Here is an 18,197-nt window from a genome sequence, read left to right on the forward strand (position 1 = left end):
CGCCTGGGTGGTTCAGTGGGTTAAAGCCTCTGCCTTTGACTCAGGTCATGATCCCAAGGTCCTGGGATCCAGCCCTGCCGCGGACTCTCTGCTCCGCGGGGAGCCTGCTTCCTCCTCTCTCTCTGCCTGCCTCTCTGCCTACTTGTGATCTCTGTCTGTCAAATAAATAAATAAAAATCTTAAAAAGAAAAAAACAAAAGTCGGGATGAGCATGTTGTTAACTTGAGCTACATGCTGGAGACAGTCAGTGGGAGGCATCACTAAGAGGCTCCCAGGGTATGAGTAATCTTCCATTTCTTGACCACAGTGACAGTTACCCAGATATGCTTACTTTGTGATGATTCAAAATTTATGATTTGTCCATTTTTTAATGCACATTTTACTGAGAATATAATTTTTATTTTTAAAAGAGCAAAAAGTGGGGCTCCTGGGTGGCTCAATCAGTTAAGCATCTGACTCTTGGTTTCAGCTCAGGTCATGATCTCGGGGATGTGAGACAGAGCCCCACGTTGGGCTCCATGCTCAGCATAGAGTTTGCCTGAGATGCTCTCTTCCTCTGCCCCCACTAAAATAAATAAATAAATCTTTAAAAACAAAAAAGCAAAAAATAATTCATCAAAGGATGAGAAGAGAAAATAAAAACAAACAAAAAACCCCCAAACCAGGGAGGCACAGAGAAAAGGACACAGTTAAGCAGCAGGAAAGAAGGGGGTGTGGGGGCGGAACTTCAGCCCTGCAGTGGATTTACAGGGAGAAGGACTTATCGATAGTAGTGAACAGTGTGTTCTCCCTTTGGGGGGAGACAAATGAAAATTCTTCATTCATTACAATTTGATTAGGCTCACCGCTATCCAACCATGGAATCCAAGTCAATTCCTGTTCTGTGCGTCTGGTGGATATAAAGAAGGAAAAGCCATTTTCCAGCTCGACACTTAACCAGGCATCTGCCATAATAGGTAAGGCTGACTGAAAGAGTGTGTAATTTGAGTCACCAGTTCCAGGCAAGGGGCTGAGACTTGTCATCAGGGTCCATCGAAGCAGCCCAGTTGACCTTGGATGGAGGCAAGAGGGGAGGAACCAGCATCATACACAGTGAGCTCCACAGGAGAAAATCCCAGTAATCAGAAAAAGACAGAAATAGTAGATTTAAGTACTAACGTATGGAAGATGATTTCTAAAGCGAAAGAAGAAAGTATTGCGGTAGAAGTTGAAGAAAAGGAAAAAAACTTCAGAGAGCCAAGATATTCATAAGAGGGAATGAAGAAGAAAACACATGAAGACAAAGAGAGGTATAGAGGGATACCACTGCCATAAAGAGAGGCATAAGTAAGGGCAATAGGCAAAGCCAAGAAGGAAGTGGAGTAAATTGAGACTAAAAGATATAGGGAGCCCGGAGGTGCGGGGGAAGAGTAGGAGATCACATGAGGCCAGAGGTAGGAGGTCAAATGAGGGCAGGTGTAGGAGGTCACATGAAGGTGGGGGAAGAAGAGTGTTGGCAGGGGTGGGCAACACTGCCCTCTGTGCATGAATTCCATCACTTTTAGTTTAGGACTGGAGCAAACTGCAGGTCACACACATTCAAGCACAGACCAGGGTGCCTTGAGTTAACTTAGCTTCTAGGTTTCCCTAGTGGTCCCGTTGCTGAATTGCCTGCTATGTGGGCTCATTGGCCCCACCCTGAAGCTAAAGGGCTTTGCTCCTCTGTGCAGTGATCAGCAGTGACTCAGAGGAAACCAGTGATGAAGACAAGGCCCCAGAAGACTCCATGTCAACACTGGAAAGTGGACCCGGTAAGGAAGTGAGAAAGCAGGCTTTGGCTACAAGAAGCTGAATTAAGATCTACTGTTTGATGCACCTTATTCTGTGCCTATCCTGTATGATAGATTCAGTTTATCCTGGAATCCCAGTCTCTGCATTTATTTTACTCTACCTTTTTGGGAAATGCAGGAAGATTAAAAAATCATTGTATATATAGTTTTTAAAGATAAGGCCTATTAATTGATAGGTCCTATTTTTCAATACAAGCACCCATGTATTGATTATATAGGAGAAAGGAGCTACCAAAATGATGAAGTTTTTTTTTAAACTAGCTAGTTTCTATGCTTATATGGTATTGGATTTTTACAGTGATTTTTGTAGGGAACAGAAAGCTAAATATTCCTTTATTAGAAGATCATATCATCATCTGAGCACAAACTGAATTGTGTCAAAAGACAACTCATTCAGCTAACCAGTGTTAGCAGAAAAAAGATTCAGATAGAGCACTCTGAAACCCAAAGTATTGTTTTTGAGAGTTCTTCAGCAAGTCATGGCATCAATAATGACTTTTCCAAGGACTTTTGCAAATAATACCTTACTTTTTAATTTATAAAAATCTTAAGTACCCCAGACATTGTAGAGAAAACACAATCACATCAGTGTTTAAAGGTCTTCTACAAAGTCTCATGGAGAATTAAAGGGACAGACAAGACAGCATCCTGGATTCTGCATTTTTGCTCTTTAAAATTGAAGCTAAAAATGATTTTCAAAATTATCAAAATGTTTCCTCAGTTTTATGGGTAGCATGAGTGGTGCTAAAGTCTGCAGATCTTTTGTGCACACATGGGTGATTTTTTCCCCTTTCTACTTTCTTGACCCAGAGGTTATTAGAAACATGCCTGTTTGGGGAAACATACTTGGAAAAGACCTAAAAACAAGTAAAAATATTACCTGATCCTGATGTTACCAAAGAACAATATTTTAAATGATACATCATTCTTATTACTTACTAGATCCATCAAAGTAAAATGTAAATTCACTTCAGGTTTTAAAGGGTACACATTTTAACTTCTGTCTTAGTATAGCAAACTGCTCTAAAAGGCAGTCCCAGATATGTCTAGGAGGCAGACACAAGAGATTATTTCTCAGCCTTGCAAATGCACTGGGTTGGGCGGGACCAGAAGAGGTTGTTGACACAATTTTTCCAAGGTTAGAAACAGCAGAGATGAAGAAAGTGTGAAGTGACAGTGGAAGGGATAAGAAGTAGAAAAGAGATAGTAGGGGAAGAGCAAACAGGGCAAAGTTGCCCCTTGCCTCTGGGGACAGGGAATGGAATGGGACTACCATTCAAGGCAGGTAGCTTAGAAGGACAGACCAGGGTGGCACTGTTGCAGACCACAATTTGCATGGGTTTTCTAGATTTTTCTATCTTTTCTTATGAGGATATTTCCTGCTAGTATTTCAGTTTCTTGGTCACACGCTGAGACCCCTAAAAAAGCCCTCTTCCTTTGTGCAGTGACCAATAATCTTGACTCATTAGAATCAAGTGAGAGAGGAGACTCCCAAGAAGCTACCTGCTCACGACTTCAGATTACGCTGGGTAAGAGCATTAGGATTGCAGCCCTGGAGGACAAATACTTGGAGTCTAAATCCAGAGCTGTTTTTCTGATGAACCTTGTTTTGAGCATGCTCTATGTGCCTTGATTCTATAACTTCCAGGGACTATTTTCTGCATTTAATTTCTCTCACCCTGTTGGGAAGTGGAAGGAGGCAGGAAGGCATTATAGACTGTTATTTAACTGCATGGGCCCATTTGACTGATATATAGAATATGTAGCAAAAATATGCTGGTAAAATGACAAACTTTTTTTCTATGCACTATCATGTATTAATGCAAAAGAGTCGCAGTAATGTATCTATTCTCTACCAATATGCTTTATATTCTATTCAAAAGAGTAAGCATGGTGCACCTCTGTTTGTTGACAGTATTGTCTTCAGTTCCAAACTTAAAAAGACTTCAAAGAATAATTTGTGCTATTTAATTATTGATGGGAGAATGACTTCTGATCAGCTATTCTTAAACCCAAATTACTTAACTATTGGCTCACATTGTGATTTTATAAATAAAGCTTCACTTTATTTTCATAAAAAACCTTAACAGGGAGATAGGATAACTAGGTTATCCCTGCTTTATAGATAAGGCAACTGTGGCTAGTAATGTTGAAGAGTCATTTAAAAATTTACATGGAGAGCAAAAGGAGAGCCAAGCAGGAACCCAGCATTATACTCCAGGCCATCAGAACTGGATTCAGTTGAAGGAAAGAGAGAAAAATGATCATCAAAAGATTGTTATGATTGCAAGCCCATTGAGCTGTCACAGAATTTGTAAGATCATTGCATACAAATAGTTGTTTCTTCCCTTTTACTTTATAGACCCCACGGATTTCAGAAAATTGCCTATATCCAAAGAAAGAGTTTGGAAAGTAGATAAGGGAAAATAAAAACTCTTGGTGGTTACAAATGAACAGTGCTTTCTACAAAAGATCCATTCTAATTCTTTGTTATATCTTTCAAAGTAGAATATAAATTTGTTTTAATTTAGGGTGGTTTGTATTTTAACTTTAGTATTAATTAGTTGGGCTAATGGTTGTAACAAGCAAACCCAAAAAAGTCAAGGGCTCAAACACAATAGAATTAAATTTTTTTCTCAAGTAAACTTTCCAAGGAGTTTTAGATGGGAGAGGTGGGAGACCCTGTTTCAAGTGGGCTTTAGGGAAGCAGCCAAGTGGGAAATCTGCCTTCTTTGATACCGGACTCCCAAGATGTCCTGGGGATATTCTTGCCATGGCTTTTTAACCATCTTGGTTCCTTTGTCATAAACTGAGACTTTCAAGGGACACTTGCTTCTTCCACAGCGAAAAGATTTGTTGAGTATTTGGAATCCAGTGAGGATGAGGGGCCTCCAAGAGCCTCGTGCTTAGTACTGAGAAGTGATACTGATGAGGAGGGTAAGTACTGACATCACTGGACTCCCAGACACGAGGAATCTGAGTTCAGAGTTCTTGTTTCCTGGGCATTTAACTCCGAGCACACTCCACAGCCTAGGATCCTATTCTCTGCATTTATCACATCTGGCCATTCTGAAAAGTGCAAAGAGAGAAATCATTATAAATTTCAGGTTTAACAAGATGGCTCTAGTTGAATGGTAGTGTCATTTCTACGACATGCTTTCAGATTTATTGACGCCAAAGTATTGAATTCTGTAGTGATTTCCACCTCTGCCCACTCTGATTTTCTAGAGAGCAGAGAAAATGGGTATCTGCTGTTGCTTGATTTTGTCGCACACTTGTTCAAAAATCAGAAGATTCTGATCATAGACTTTGATTATTGGCAGAAAGAAAAGCTTCTGGTTATGACCATCAAATTTAATTTATAGCTTTTGACAGATGACCCCAATATGACATTGGTCTATACAATATTTGAAAATATCTTCACTAGTAAGATACCCTTTTATGTTTATAACAACTTTAAAGGTAGCCAGATAACTGTTACTGTCTCTACTCCACAGGTGAGGAAACTCTGGCACATAAACATTTAAGGATCTTCACACATCTTGTGTGGAAAGTTACTAGAAGGGACAAAACACCCTGGACTCTTAGCAAACATCCGTAGTATTTTATTCAAAACCTTTGAAGCCAGGCATAAAATAACAATCTGTTAGAGAGACAATGTGGTTTATATCCTATATATTACCCCCCAGCCACCACCAAAAATCCAACAGGGTCTGGGACAGAATCCCATTCTCAAATATACTATATTGATATTCCTGCAACAAATTGTGTGATTTCACACCAAGTGTGAGAAATAAAGTTTTTACATGGAGTCATGTCAGCTCAAGTCCAGATTCACTGCCGAAGTAGTTAACTGAAAACCTATGGGAAAAATATGGATTTTCAAAACTTCTTTGATTTTGCAGTTGGGGCCAAAGGACTATGGTTCTCTGTGCCATTTAGTAGTGATCTTTCTCCTTTAGATGGGAAGAGACAGAAATGATCATCATAGTGTCTTTCTAGTCCAAATCCTATCTACAGCGTGAGTAGTCATAAGATTTACAACTCTTAGTTGTAGATTACTGGTTGTGTTTTCCTTTACTTTTTAGATCCTGTGGATATTGGAAACAAATCTATTTGGGGGATATGCAAGAGAAAAAGATGTAAGAGCAATTAAAAATCTTGATGTAACAAATATGTTTCTTTACTTTCTTTACAAAAACTTTGTTCAAAAAATTTTGTTATATCCCCTAAAATAAAAAAATTAATTTGTTGGTAATTTAAAGGATTCACATTATACATTTTGAATTGGGTGGGCTGGACTAATTGATACAATGTGTAGGCCTCAAAAAGTTCAATGGTACAAGTGCAATATAAGTATATTCTTCACTTGCTTAAATAGGATTAAGTAACTCTGGGAGTGGAGGGCTGTTCTGCTCTGTATGATTATTGAAGACCCCAGCTGGTAAAGGCCTTGACATCTTGAAAACGTTGTTTCCACAGACTCCCTGGATAAGCAAGGGAACTGGAAGAGGAAGTGTGTTCCAACAAGTGGAGAGGGTAAGACATGATGACAAAAGGGAATGCCTTCCATGGCAACGTTGTCCCCCAGCCAAGCCCTGGGGGTGGTTCCTGGAGCAACCTTGACCAACAGGTCAGATGGAGCTACAAGGTAGCCTGGTAGTAGGAATATTCCTGCTTCTCCTACATGAACTTCCTTTTCTAATTTTCCTTTTAAAGAATTTGGTGCCAGATTTGTTCCTAGGACACAGACTGAGACTGCTAAGGAATTTTGTTTCTTTCTGCAGGGATCAGCAGTGCTAACTGTTCAGAATTAAGTGATACAGAAGAACCTCAGGAATCTTCTAGCTCAGTCCTAAGAAGTGGGTCAGGTAAAGAAGATTAGGATGCCAAGCCTTGGTCTGCAGAATGTCAGGAATTAAAAGCTACTGTTTTCTGATGCATTCTATTCTGAGCACCTTGAAGACCTGTATCCAGTTAATCCTGAGAACTCCTTTTCAGCATTTTAGAAACTAGGAGACAGGAAATTATTATAAATTCATGTTTAACAGGCTGAGTCCTATCGAATAAATGTATGTAATTATATACTGCTGTTGTGGAAGAAATGAAGAGCAAAATGGTGGTATCTTTTTAATACCTACTGTCATGCCTACTACCACTAAGATCTTAGATTTCTATAGTGATATATTGATTGGTACTAATGTCATCTGTAATTGTAAAATTCTCAAAAGACGACTGGTCCTGCTATGTAATTATAGACAGAAATAAAAGCTTCAGATCCACAACTTTCAAACTTTAGTATAGTTCTTGACAGATGTCCACCACATTGTAACTTGATTATATTGTGTTGTTTTAAAGTACTTTGGCAAATAAGATCTTACTTTGTCATCACAATATCCTCAGGACTTATGCAGGCTAATTTCTGTTATCCCTATATTGGGATGAGGAAATAGACATTTCACCAAATTGCCCAATTTGACCAAAGGTCAAAAAGTATGACTGTTGTATTAACAGGCAGAATATAAGAGCTGTATCCAGTGATCAAAGTCCAAAAAGGAGGTACAAGGGACCTGCCATATAGTATCAGCAGAATGTATCAGTGCCTGATGCAAGAAAACTTATTTAACACCTATATAGATGATTAGATAGATAGATAAATAGACAGATAAAAATGAAAATCATGAAGAAAAATAAGATGGTAGGAGTGGTGCCAGCTATGAGGTATACAAAATACCTGGAAGGGCAGAACCAAAAGAATGAATAGAGAAATAAAAACGTGGGCACCTGGGTGGCTCAGTTGGAAGCAACTGCCTTCGGCTCAGGTCATGGTCCTGGAGTCTCAGGATCGAGTCCCACATCAGGCTCCCTGCTCAGCAGGGAGTCTCCTTCTCCCCTTTAACCCTCCCTCCCTCATGCTCTCTCTCTCAAATAAATAAATAAATAAAGTCTTTTTTAAAAAGAGAGAGAAATAAAAAGGCAGAGATTAAGAACATCACTGATGAAAAGAGAGAAAACAACACAGAGGACAAGGGAAATCAGGGAGAGAAGTTCACAGAATCAAGTAATGGAGATAGAAATGGGCAAGTCAGGGAAGTGGCCAGAAAACTGAGAAATAAGGAGGAGAATGAGTTGTGGCCAGATAGAAAAAGTGACAGAGCACATCTTTGTTGGATATAAGGTGTAGTCATTGGAGTGGGTGTTTTCTCAATTGATCTGAATAGTGAATATAAATGGGCTTGACCACATCAAAGTGGTCCCTGTCTGTAGTCTGTCATTTTCTTATTTCTCTTCAGTATCCTCTTGTGAATTCAAAGCTCTTCGAGGAATAGAGGAAGAGAGTTAGAAGAGATGCCAACATTTAAGCATCTGATGGAGAAGCCAGTTATGATATTAATTATCTTTGTTTTCCTGTCTGCAAAGAGGGAAAGCTCTTCTTTCTTTAACTTACCTCTTCCCCAAAACATAGCACGTACATACACACACAGATGCACACACACACCCATACATAGACTTGTGCCCAGATTTGGACTGCTTTCAGAAGGTTTGAGAGAGCCAAAAGAGAAAGAAGAGCTGTGCTCCTGAACAGAGGGAGGTGACACTGAAGGGATAATGGAGGAGGAAGAATGAAAAAGATAGGCTGCGGTCTCCAATTGGGAAGACATCTGACTGAGTACACTTCAAGTTTTTTCAAGTGGACATGGAACCCAAATATCACCAGATTGGGGAGTTTTGTGGGGAAGAGTGCTGATTTTGCAAGATAACTCTCAAGAGTTGTACCAGAAACATGGTAATAAAGTCCATGACTGGCTGAGTCTTGCAATGTAGAAAAGCCCATAGAGAACTGGCAAAACTAATAATGGCCAACAGTGTGGTCAGTGTCAAAAGAGTAGGCCTTTGATTCATGAATGACAGTAGCAGTCTGTGAGATTAAGCTGAATATAGATAAAATATAAAGACAAAGATTGTAATTGTAGAAACAGCCAAAAGATCAAGAGAAGATTAGGAGAAACAGACGAGAAGCAAAAAGAAAATAGAAAAGAAAGTGACAGCAGAAAGAGGATTACTTCAATAATAAAACTAGACCCAGGGATAAAAGCATAGGAAAATAGATGGAAAGAAGTACACATATTAGGCTAATTAATGGAGAAGAGAATGAAGAGGCACACCGAGGACCATATAAAAAAAAGAGTTGAAAGATGATTGAAAAGTGGTGAGTGTAAAAGGAAGAGAAGCAAGATGGGGAAATTGTGGGCTCTGAAATGGTCAGGAGACAAAAGCAATGTTGGTGCAAGGAGTGCTTCACAATAGCAGTGAGTTTTCAGGGCAAGGTGTTCCCAGGTATCAGTGTCCCCTATAACTCACCCGGATTACAAGAAACATCATCTTGGCATCTCATCCACTCCTATGGTTTCAATCACCATCCACGACTTAATAGTACCTAAACATAACATATCCAGCCTAGCCCAGTCTAAGCAGTTAAGCTCATCCTTTATGCAGCTGAAGTCATCCATCCAATGGCAGAATGATCTCTGTCCGAGGTTCTGAAGCTCCTAGCCTTCACCACTTTAGGTGTCTTTCAAAACCTTCAAACTCGACATTTCCAAAACTGAGTACATCGTCTTCCTAAAACCAGCATCTGCTCCTCCAGTGTTCCGTTTCTAAAACACACTATTAATTTTCCCATTCTTTCAGGCTGAAATTCACGGAGTCATGCATGACACCGCTATCTCCTCAATTGATACACCACATCTATCACCTAACTCTATCAATTCTTCCTTTTTTAAATCTCCAACCTATCTCTTCTTCTCCATTCCCAGTGCTGACACTCTAGTCCATATCTGTATCATTGCTCACTTGAACTAGATATACAAGTTCCTGTTCTCCTTCTAATCTCCTTCTAATCTTGTTCCCACCAAATGTATTCTAAGTGATTTAGCTAAATTGATCTCTCAAAACTGTATCCCATGTCCTTTAACTTCCTTTAGGATTAAGTCAGTTCTCCTTCATGTGACCTCTAAAGCTACTTACCTCAGGGCTCTTGCCTCTTTTCTCCATCCCATCAATGCTCCTTATTCTTTCACTTCATGCTCAGATATACTAAACTCCTTGTGGTTACTTGTTTTTGCTGAATCTAGACCCTTGCACATGCTTCTTCATATTTCAGTATATTCAGTCATTTGTTTCTGTGTCAATTCTCTGGTGGCTCATAAGATTGACAAGCACTGATGCTTCAGTAGTCTTGTGTCTGAATTATTATCAGCACCCGTCTTATTATCTCAGCACCTGGCACCTGAAAGAGGCTTAGGAAACTCCTTGAGTAAGTGAAAAATACTGTTCACTTCCTGTATCCCAACATTTGGTAATTTGTCTGGCAAAAGTTACCTTATTATAGTATTTATACAGAATATTTACAGAATCTATTTTAATTCTATATATACATATACATAAATGAAAATAATATTTCTAGAAAAGAATAATATCACATAAAATAAATATAAAAGTATGTTAAAAATGTCATAAATGGATGGATAGGAAAAGTTATTAATGAAACTAGGTGAACAAAAATACATATTTGGGCAAAAAGAAAAGGATAAAAGAGAAAAAAAAATAGATTGAAAGGAAGGGTCAAAGACAACGGGGAACAAAGAAAGAGATTTCAGAGGTGGAGATATCCTTTAGTGGAGGGGTGGGGGAAGGGAGGATCTTTGTAAGAGAGGAGATGCAAATGAAGACTTTTTACAAATCATAATTTAGGAGCAGAGCCACAAGGACTTGGAAGTGCAAAGTGTTCCTGTGTCATGTGTTTTTCAGAAGGTATTTCAAGAGACCAAGGAGCAAGGACTGAGAGTAGCCAATCATCTGACATAATGGGTAAGGCTGCCTGAGGGTCTTGGGGTAGAGGTGGTTCTTCAGATACCACAGACCCTGAGTATATAGTTAATCAGAGATCGAGGACATCAGGCACCTCACCAATGGAATGGCCAGTTATGGAAGTGAAAGGTCACTGGGCCCTCGGCTGCAGGATGTCAGGAGTCTGAAATCAGAGCTTTTGTTTCCCGCTGCACTGGACTCCTAGCACACTTTGATAGGGAAGGGATACATCCATACCAGAATCCCATTCTCTGCATTTGCTTAACTTGAGCCTTTTGGGAGTGGCAGGGAGGCAAGAGATCCTTATAAAGTCATGTTAAACAAGGTGGGTCTTGTGGATTTACATGGATGATCTGGTAGAAATACACTGGTAAAAATGGCAGTATCTCATTTACTATATTAGTGAATCAATACTAAAGTATTGGATTTATACAGGGACATCCACCCCTGTCCCATTGAATGAAAAAATCCAAGAGTTCTTCAGCTGGTAGATAATAGTGTCACTTTGTCACAACCGTGAAAAAGCCTCAAAAGACAAATGGTCCTGTTTACCTGTCAGGAAACAAAGGCTCTAGATAACTATTCTTAAACAGCATATAGTTTTGAAGGATGCCCTCCAGACTGTTGACTGATACAGTGATTTCTCATTAGTTTTTATAAATAAGGTCTTATTTAATTGTCATAACAAATTTAAAGCCTGAACAGGATAACAGTTGTTATCCCTATTTCATGAACAAGGAAACTGATGTCCTTAAGAACTTAAGAGCCTTTTCAAAGTCCCAGAGAAATAAAGGAAGACTTTTGATATCAATTCAGTACCTATTTCCTTTAGAAGGAAGACAGAGAAATGATACTCAGATCATTATAAACTCAAGTCTTCCACAGTATAAATTGTCATAAGATTTATAACTTTTATTTATAAATTACAGTTATATGACCACCACCTGTTACTTTTTAGATACCGTGGATATTGGAAACAATTCTACTTCGGGAAAACACAATGAGAAAATAAGTAAGAATGAATAAGAATTTGCTTGATTTTTATGTTACAAATGAAGTGGTGTTTAATGCTAAAGCTTGTCATCATTTTTATACCTTTCATAAGAAAAAATGAATGTCTTTTAAAGTAACAATTTTTTTCCAAAATGGTTATATCTTCATGTTGCATTTTATTCTGATTTTAAAATATGTTTCTTATAAGCATTGGTCTATGTCTTCCCAGAATTTTTCTATGCATATATTAACTCAGTTTGCAATATATTTTTATATATCTTCATGTGGTAATTCTATACATACTTTTCCTTTTCTTACTTTTTAAAATTAATATATCATACCTAAGCAGTAAAAACATTCAACATTTTAATTGAACTATAAAAAGTCTTACTTGGTGCTTTCACATGTACTAGCCTTCATTTTGAGGGTGGTAGAGCATTTTTCATTTGTTATTGGTCATTCATTTTTCCTCTTTATTGAAGTATCTGTCATAGAGTGCTGTGTCAGTTTCCTGTTGTGGTGTTTGTCTTTTTCTTACATTGCTGAATGAATATAGAAAAGCTTATCTGATATATACATTAAATCTTTGTCATATATGTTGCTAATATATTGCCCCATTTGTTTTCCTTTTATTTATTTATTTTAATTTAAGATTATTTCTTTATTTTAGAGACAGAGAAAGCGTGAGTGGGTGTGGGGGGCAGAGGAAGAGGGAGAGAGAGAATCCCAAGCAGACTCCTTGCTGAGCATGGAGCCCTACTGGGGGTTCGATCTGACCACCCTAAGATCATGAGCCATGCCGAAATCGTGAGTCAGGTGCTTAACTGACTGAGCCACCCAGGTGTCTGTTGTTTTCCTCTTGGGTTTTGTTAATGGACTCTTTTGTCCTAGAGACGTTATAAATTTTTAGGTACTCAAATTTGTCAGCTTTTTTCTCTCTGGCTCTTGGGTTTCCCATCATTTTTATAATAGCCATTTCTAGCTGAAGACTTAAAAAAAATCTCATCTTTGATTCTAGAATCAAATGTTTGAAGCATCTGGTCATTTTTAATGTTTATGTCTATAATTCCATGGGTTTTGCCTCTTTGTTTTTATGTGAGGTTGGAATTTCAAAAATACTACCCACACTACTACATTGTGATTGAACCGCCACTTTAATCACACAATGCCTTTGCCTGTCTATATACTAGATTTTCTCTTGCAAGCAAAGGGGCTGCAGAAAAGAAGAAAGATCTCAAAGGTAGCACAATCCTGATGACTCACTGGGGGTGAATATTAGAATCAAATTCAAAAGACCCCCTCTTCACCTCCTTCCCAAATCCACTGGAATCCCTAATTAGATACGCACTGAATGTTATATGTAAGTGATGAGCCACTGAATTCTACACCTGAAACCAGTTTTACCATATGTGATAACTAACTAGAATTTAAACAAAAACTCAAAAAAAAAAAAAAGGAAGAAATGCACTGAAAATGCAGATTGATTTTGGGAGAACAGAGACTTTTAGCCACTTTTTCACATCTTATTTAATGTTCTTCCAATAAGAATTTTCTTACACTTTTAAAAAATTCTTACATGGTGTACAACTTTATTATTATGAATATCCTTTTTTCCCCATTACATAATACCTGAATTTAAATGAGACAAGGCTCTCAAAAGTCTTTATTTAAGTAGGAAATCTGTGGTCATTTTATTACCTACTTGCATGTGAGGAACTCAGAATGCCAAGGATTTTTTTCTAATTTAATATAAAATCTTAAAAGCATTTATATAGTTTAGGGATCCAGATATCAGTTAAAATATGATAGCCAGTATGGAATTGTTGAATCACTATTTTGTACACCTGAAATTGGTATAACACTGTATGTTAACTACATGGGAATTAAAATTTTAAAAATTTTGATGGCCAGGCCCAAGAATTATCAAGACAGCCAATCGGAATTAAGGTTTCTTTGGAACTGGTTTGATGAGAAGTGGTAATTTCTAATTTGGGCGAATATTACAAGACCCATTCAAATTAACTCTCCCAAGGACAAATTTTTATTAACAGAGAAAAGAACAAATTGGTAATGGTTATGAATAGACATATCTCCATATTTTACCAGAGAATAAGACTTACTTTTTAATAAAAATTCTCAATTTAATGCTTTGTTAAATCATATTCTTCATATTAGTTTATGGTGCACAATGCTCTCTCTCCTTCCATAGCTATAGGCTGAGGAGAAATTTCCCTCCATCTCTTTCTGTAATAAAGGCTTTTATTTATTTATTTGAGAGAGAGAGCCTGAGAAAGAGCACAAGTGAGGGAGAGGGAGAAGGAGAGAGAGAGGGAGAAGCAGACTCCCTGCTGAGCAGGAAGCCTGACTCAGGGCTCCATCCCAGAACCCCAGGATCATGACCTGAGCAGAAAGCAGATGCTTAACCAACCGAGCCACACAGGCACCTGTACTTGTTAGTTATAAAGACTTATATTTTTCAAATCTGACTACTGGATTTTGTTAGAAAACCATATAAGAAATGCAAGCCCATAGAGTTCAGAAATAGTTACTTGGCAGAAAATAGAGAGAGGCATGAAAAGAATTTCACCTAAAAACAGTAATACAGGTACATAGAGATTTTTTTTCTCCTATGGCTTCTTCTCTTATTTCTTAAACCAGAATCAGCTTGAGATCCCCTGTGTTTTTTATTTTCAGATTTCCTTTCTTGTCTTCACCTAAATACATGATGTGAATGATTTGTTCAGTATTTAGCTGATGATGTTTATGATACCTTTTTAATATTTATTTATTTTAGAGAGAGAGAGAACACAAGTGGGGGAAGGGCAGGTGGAGAGGGAGGAGCAGGCTCCCTGCTAAGCAGGGAGCCCAAGGCGGAGCTGGATCTCAGGACCCTGGGATCCTGACCTGAGCAGGAGGCAGACGTTTAACTTACTGGGCCACCCAGGCCCTCCAATGATACCTTTTCTTAAAAGAATACATCTTAATAATATTATATACACATTATTACATATAGGCTAAGTATTATAATTGGCATCATTAAGATACTTTGTTTTTTTTTCTTTTATCTCCAAATACTGACAACCCTTCTTTATCCACGTTCCATTTACCAGAACTCATCCTCATGAGCTTCATCATACTTGCCTTTTTCTCTGCTCTGTTTACCCACTGCACCTCCCAACCCGTCCACAACTTCTCTTTCCTTTTAAATCAGACCACATCTACATTGACAACCACCAAAACTCAGTCTCCCTTCAAAGTACTGATTTTGGGCGAAGATGCACAGCCTTCAAAACTGTCTATGATAGCTGATTGGACTAGCATGAGGAGTTCGGCAGAATGGAAGAAAGAGCCAGATTTGGGGGTGATAGGAATATCCCCCGAAAGAGGGGTGTGGAAGGCTTCAGTAGAGCGGTCAAGAATTTTGAAAGACTGGACAAGCTCGTGCTCATGCTAAAGACTGGGTAGAACCTTGTTGGCTGCAGATGAATTCCCCATAGCTCAGCCTGAGGTATACAGCAGACAATTCACAGTGACCCCTACTGATGGGGTCAGAGCTCTGATGAACCCAGAGCTCCCTTTCTTTTTTAAGCTCGAAGTTTCACCAGGAAGCAGAGTCAAGGATCTCATTTGCAGCATGGCTTAAGGTAGAATCACAACACTCGGTCCCAGTGACACTTATGCTTATTCACATAGCCCCACAATGCAGAAATCTTGAGTTTTAAATGCAAGGTGAGAGGCTCCATATTTGCCTATGATAATGAAACAGAGAAGGGCTAATTCTGCAAGGTTAGTCCATTGTTGTACCCCAAATATTTAGCATGTTTTCCTCCTTTAGCTGTCTTTGCCCCAGGTCCAATATACTAGCGTCACAGAAATTCCTTCTTCCTGCTACATGGCAGGTGAGAAAAAACTGTGCATTAGAAACAGTTAAGCCTTTACATATTGATGCATCCAAGAATATTTTGGGTGAGTAATTTAAATGAATAAATTAATTCTTTTTGTGAAAAATGGAATCCACGTATATAATTGTACAAAATACGTACTTAAAGCAAAAAAAAGAAAGCACAATAAAATAAAGGGAGGGATAAAGAAATATCAGAAAACTACAAATTACAAATTGGCATGTGGATTATTGTTTTTTTTTTTTTTAAGAGAGAGAAAGCACACATGCATGCATGGGGGGGGGGGGGGGGGGGGGGGGGGGGGGGGGGGGTGCTGAGAAGCAGGCTCCCTGCTGAGCAGAGAGCCCGATGCAGGGCTTGATCCCAGGACCCCGGGATCATGACCTGAGCCAAAGACAGAGGATTTAACCCACTGAGCCACCCAGGTGCCCCAGAAGAGAGGGAATCTTAAGCAGGTTCCATGCTAAGCTTGATCTCACAACCCTGATATCATGACCTGAGCCTAAATCAAGAGTTGGAGGCTTAACTGACTGAGCCACACAGGCACCCTAGTCCCTTTCTTTGAAGTTTTGTGATTTTTGATTGTTGACTCTTTGTTATGGATAGAAATGTTGTAATCAATGTTGTTGGTTAATGAGGGTTCTCTGTAGATCCCATTATGAAGGTGAGGCTACCTCTGGACTACATGTTCTCAGGAGGACTATAAAGATTGACCATAGCTGGGTGAACCTCCTGGCCTCACAGGAGAGGCAGGGGGAGGCAGCATGTGTGGAAAGCAGTGGTGGAAGGGGAAGCAGACCTCTTCCCAGGAGCCTGGGCCTGAAGGGTTGTGAAGGAATCTGTCCCTGACAAACTGGTTTCTCTAGCCAAGAGGATGGAGCTAGTGTGGCTTGTCTGAGGGTGGCCTGCAGTGATCACCTGATAATGGCCTTTCTTTTTTTTTTTTAACTTTTTTTCATTTTTCCAGTGTTCCAAGATTCATTGTATATGCACCACACTCAGTGCTCCATGCAATCCGTGCCCTCCTTAATATCCACCACCAGTCTCATCCTACCCCCAGCCCTCTCCCCTCTGGGATCTTCAGTTTGTTTCTCAGAGTCCACAGTCTCTCATGGTTCATCGCCCCCTCTAATTTCTCCCAACTCACTTCTCCTCTCCTTCTCCCAATGTCCTCTGTGTTATTCCTTATGCTCCACAAATAAGTGAAACCATAGGATAATTGACTCTCTCTGCTTGACTTATTTCACTCAGCATAATCTCCCCAAGTCCCATCCATGCTGATATAAAAGTTGGGTATTCATCCTCTCTGAGGGATGCACAATATTCCATTGTATAAATGGACCACATCTTCTTTATCCATTCATCTGTTGAAGAGCATCTTTGCTCTTTCCACGGTTTGGTGACTGGGGCCATTGATGCTATGAACATTGAGGTACAGATGGCTCTTCTTTTTACTACATCTGTATCTTTGGGGTAAATACCCAGTAGTGCAATTGCAGGGTCATAGGGTAGCTCTATTTTTAATTTCTTAAGGAATCTCCACACTGTTTTCCAAAGTGGCTGCACCAACTTCCATTCCCACCAACAGTATAAGAGGGTTCCCCCTTTCTCCACATCCTCTCCAACACATGTTGTTTACTGTCTCATTAATTTTGGCCATTCTAACTGGTGTAAGGTGGTATTTCAATGTGGTTTTGATTTGAATCTCCCTGATGGCTAATCATGATGAACATTTTTTCATGTGTCTGTTAGCCATTTGTATGTCTTCTTTGGGGAAGTGTCTGTTCATGTCTTCTGCCCATTTTTTTTATGTGAGTATCTGTTTTTTGAATGTTGAGTTTGAGGAGTTCTTTATAGATCTTTGATATCAGCCCTTTGTCTGTAGAGTCATTTGCGAATATCTTCTCCTATTCTGTGGTTTGACTTTTTGTTTTGTTGACTGTTTCTTTTGCTGTGCAGAAGATTTTGATCTTGATGAAGTCCCAAAAGTTCATTTTGGAAATTTTGTTTCCTTTGACCTTGGAGACATGTCTTGAAAGAAGTTTCTGTGCCTGATGTCAAAGATGTTATTTCTATGTTCTCCTCTAGGACTTTGATAGATTTCTGCCTCACATTGAGGTCTTTTATCCATTTTGAGCTTTTTTCCATTTCTTAACCAAAGAAAGACAGGATCCAGTGAATAAATAGTCTCTTCCATTTCTAAGATTAACAATTTTTTAAAATAGTTCTTCAAAGGATCCCCACCAGGATCAGGACCCAGTTAACCACAGTGGCAACCATCCCAATTGGCTTTCTCTCCTACTCTTTGCTTCTTTCCAGTTCCCCACCCCAGATCCTTGATACAGTTTCACAAATAAACTTCCTGAACAAAAACCCTTATCTCAAAATCTGCTTTTGAGAATACCAGGCTAAGACACTCCTGTTTCTCTTCTCATTTAGACCTTTAATCCTTTTGGAATTGACTTTTTTGGTGTGATATGAGGTAGAGGTCTAGTTTTCTTCCAACATGGATAACCAATTGTCCCAGCTTCTCCAATTACTCAAAAAATAATGTCACATAGGGCATGCACCATGCTACCATATGTCTATATGGTTTTGTTGG

The 18,197-nt window shown here is 39.0% G+C and overlaps 1 protein-coding gene across 8 annotated transcripts in view; it reads left to right on the forward strand.

Annotated features, from left to right (window-relative positions):
* The window catches only part of LOC116867736 (nuclear body protein SP140-like protein), an 87,651-nt gene that overhangs the window by 36,921 nt on the left and 32,533 nt on the right, over window positions 1-18,197 (forward strand). For 5 of the 8 annotated variants that reach the window (XM_032857453.1, XM_032857448.1, XM_032857451.1 and 2 more), the window contains 9 exons: window positions 840-956; window positions 1,710-1,790; window positions 3,275-3,358; window positions 4,674-4,766; window positions 5,918-5,971; window positions 6,312-6,368; window positions 6,617-6,700; window positions 10,584-10,700; window positions 11,659-11,712. In XM_032857453.1, the coding sequence (XP_032713344.1) occupies window positions 840-956; window positions 1,710-1,790; window positions 3,275-3,358; window positions 4,674-4,766; window positions 5,918-5,971; window positions 6,312-6,368; window positions 6,617-6,700; window positions 10,584-10,700; window positions 11,659-11,712 (741 nt within the window). The remainder of the gene's footprint in view (window positions 1-839; window positions 957-1,709; window positions 1,791-3,274; window positions 3,359-4,673; window positions 4,767-5,917; window positions 5,972-6,311; window positions 6,369-6,616; window positions 6,701-10,583; window positions 10,701-11,658; window positions 11,713-18,197) is intronic. The other 3 variants (XM_032857450.1, XM_032857452.1, XM_032857455.1) reach the window with 3 other exon arrangements.

Source organism: Lontra canadensis, unplaced genomic scaffold (assembly GCF_010015895.1).
Source record: "Lontra canadensis isolate GAN:19392208 unplaced genomic scaffold, GSC_riverotter_1.0 scaffold13, whole genome shotgun sequence".
NCBI classification, from domain to species: Eukaryota; Metazoa; Chordata; class Mammalia; order Carnivora; family Mustelidae; genus Lontra; species Lontra canadensis.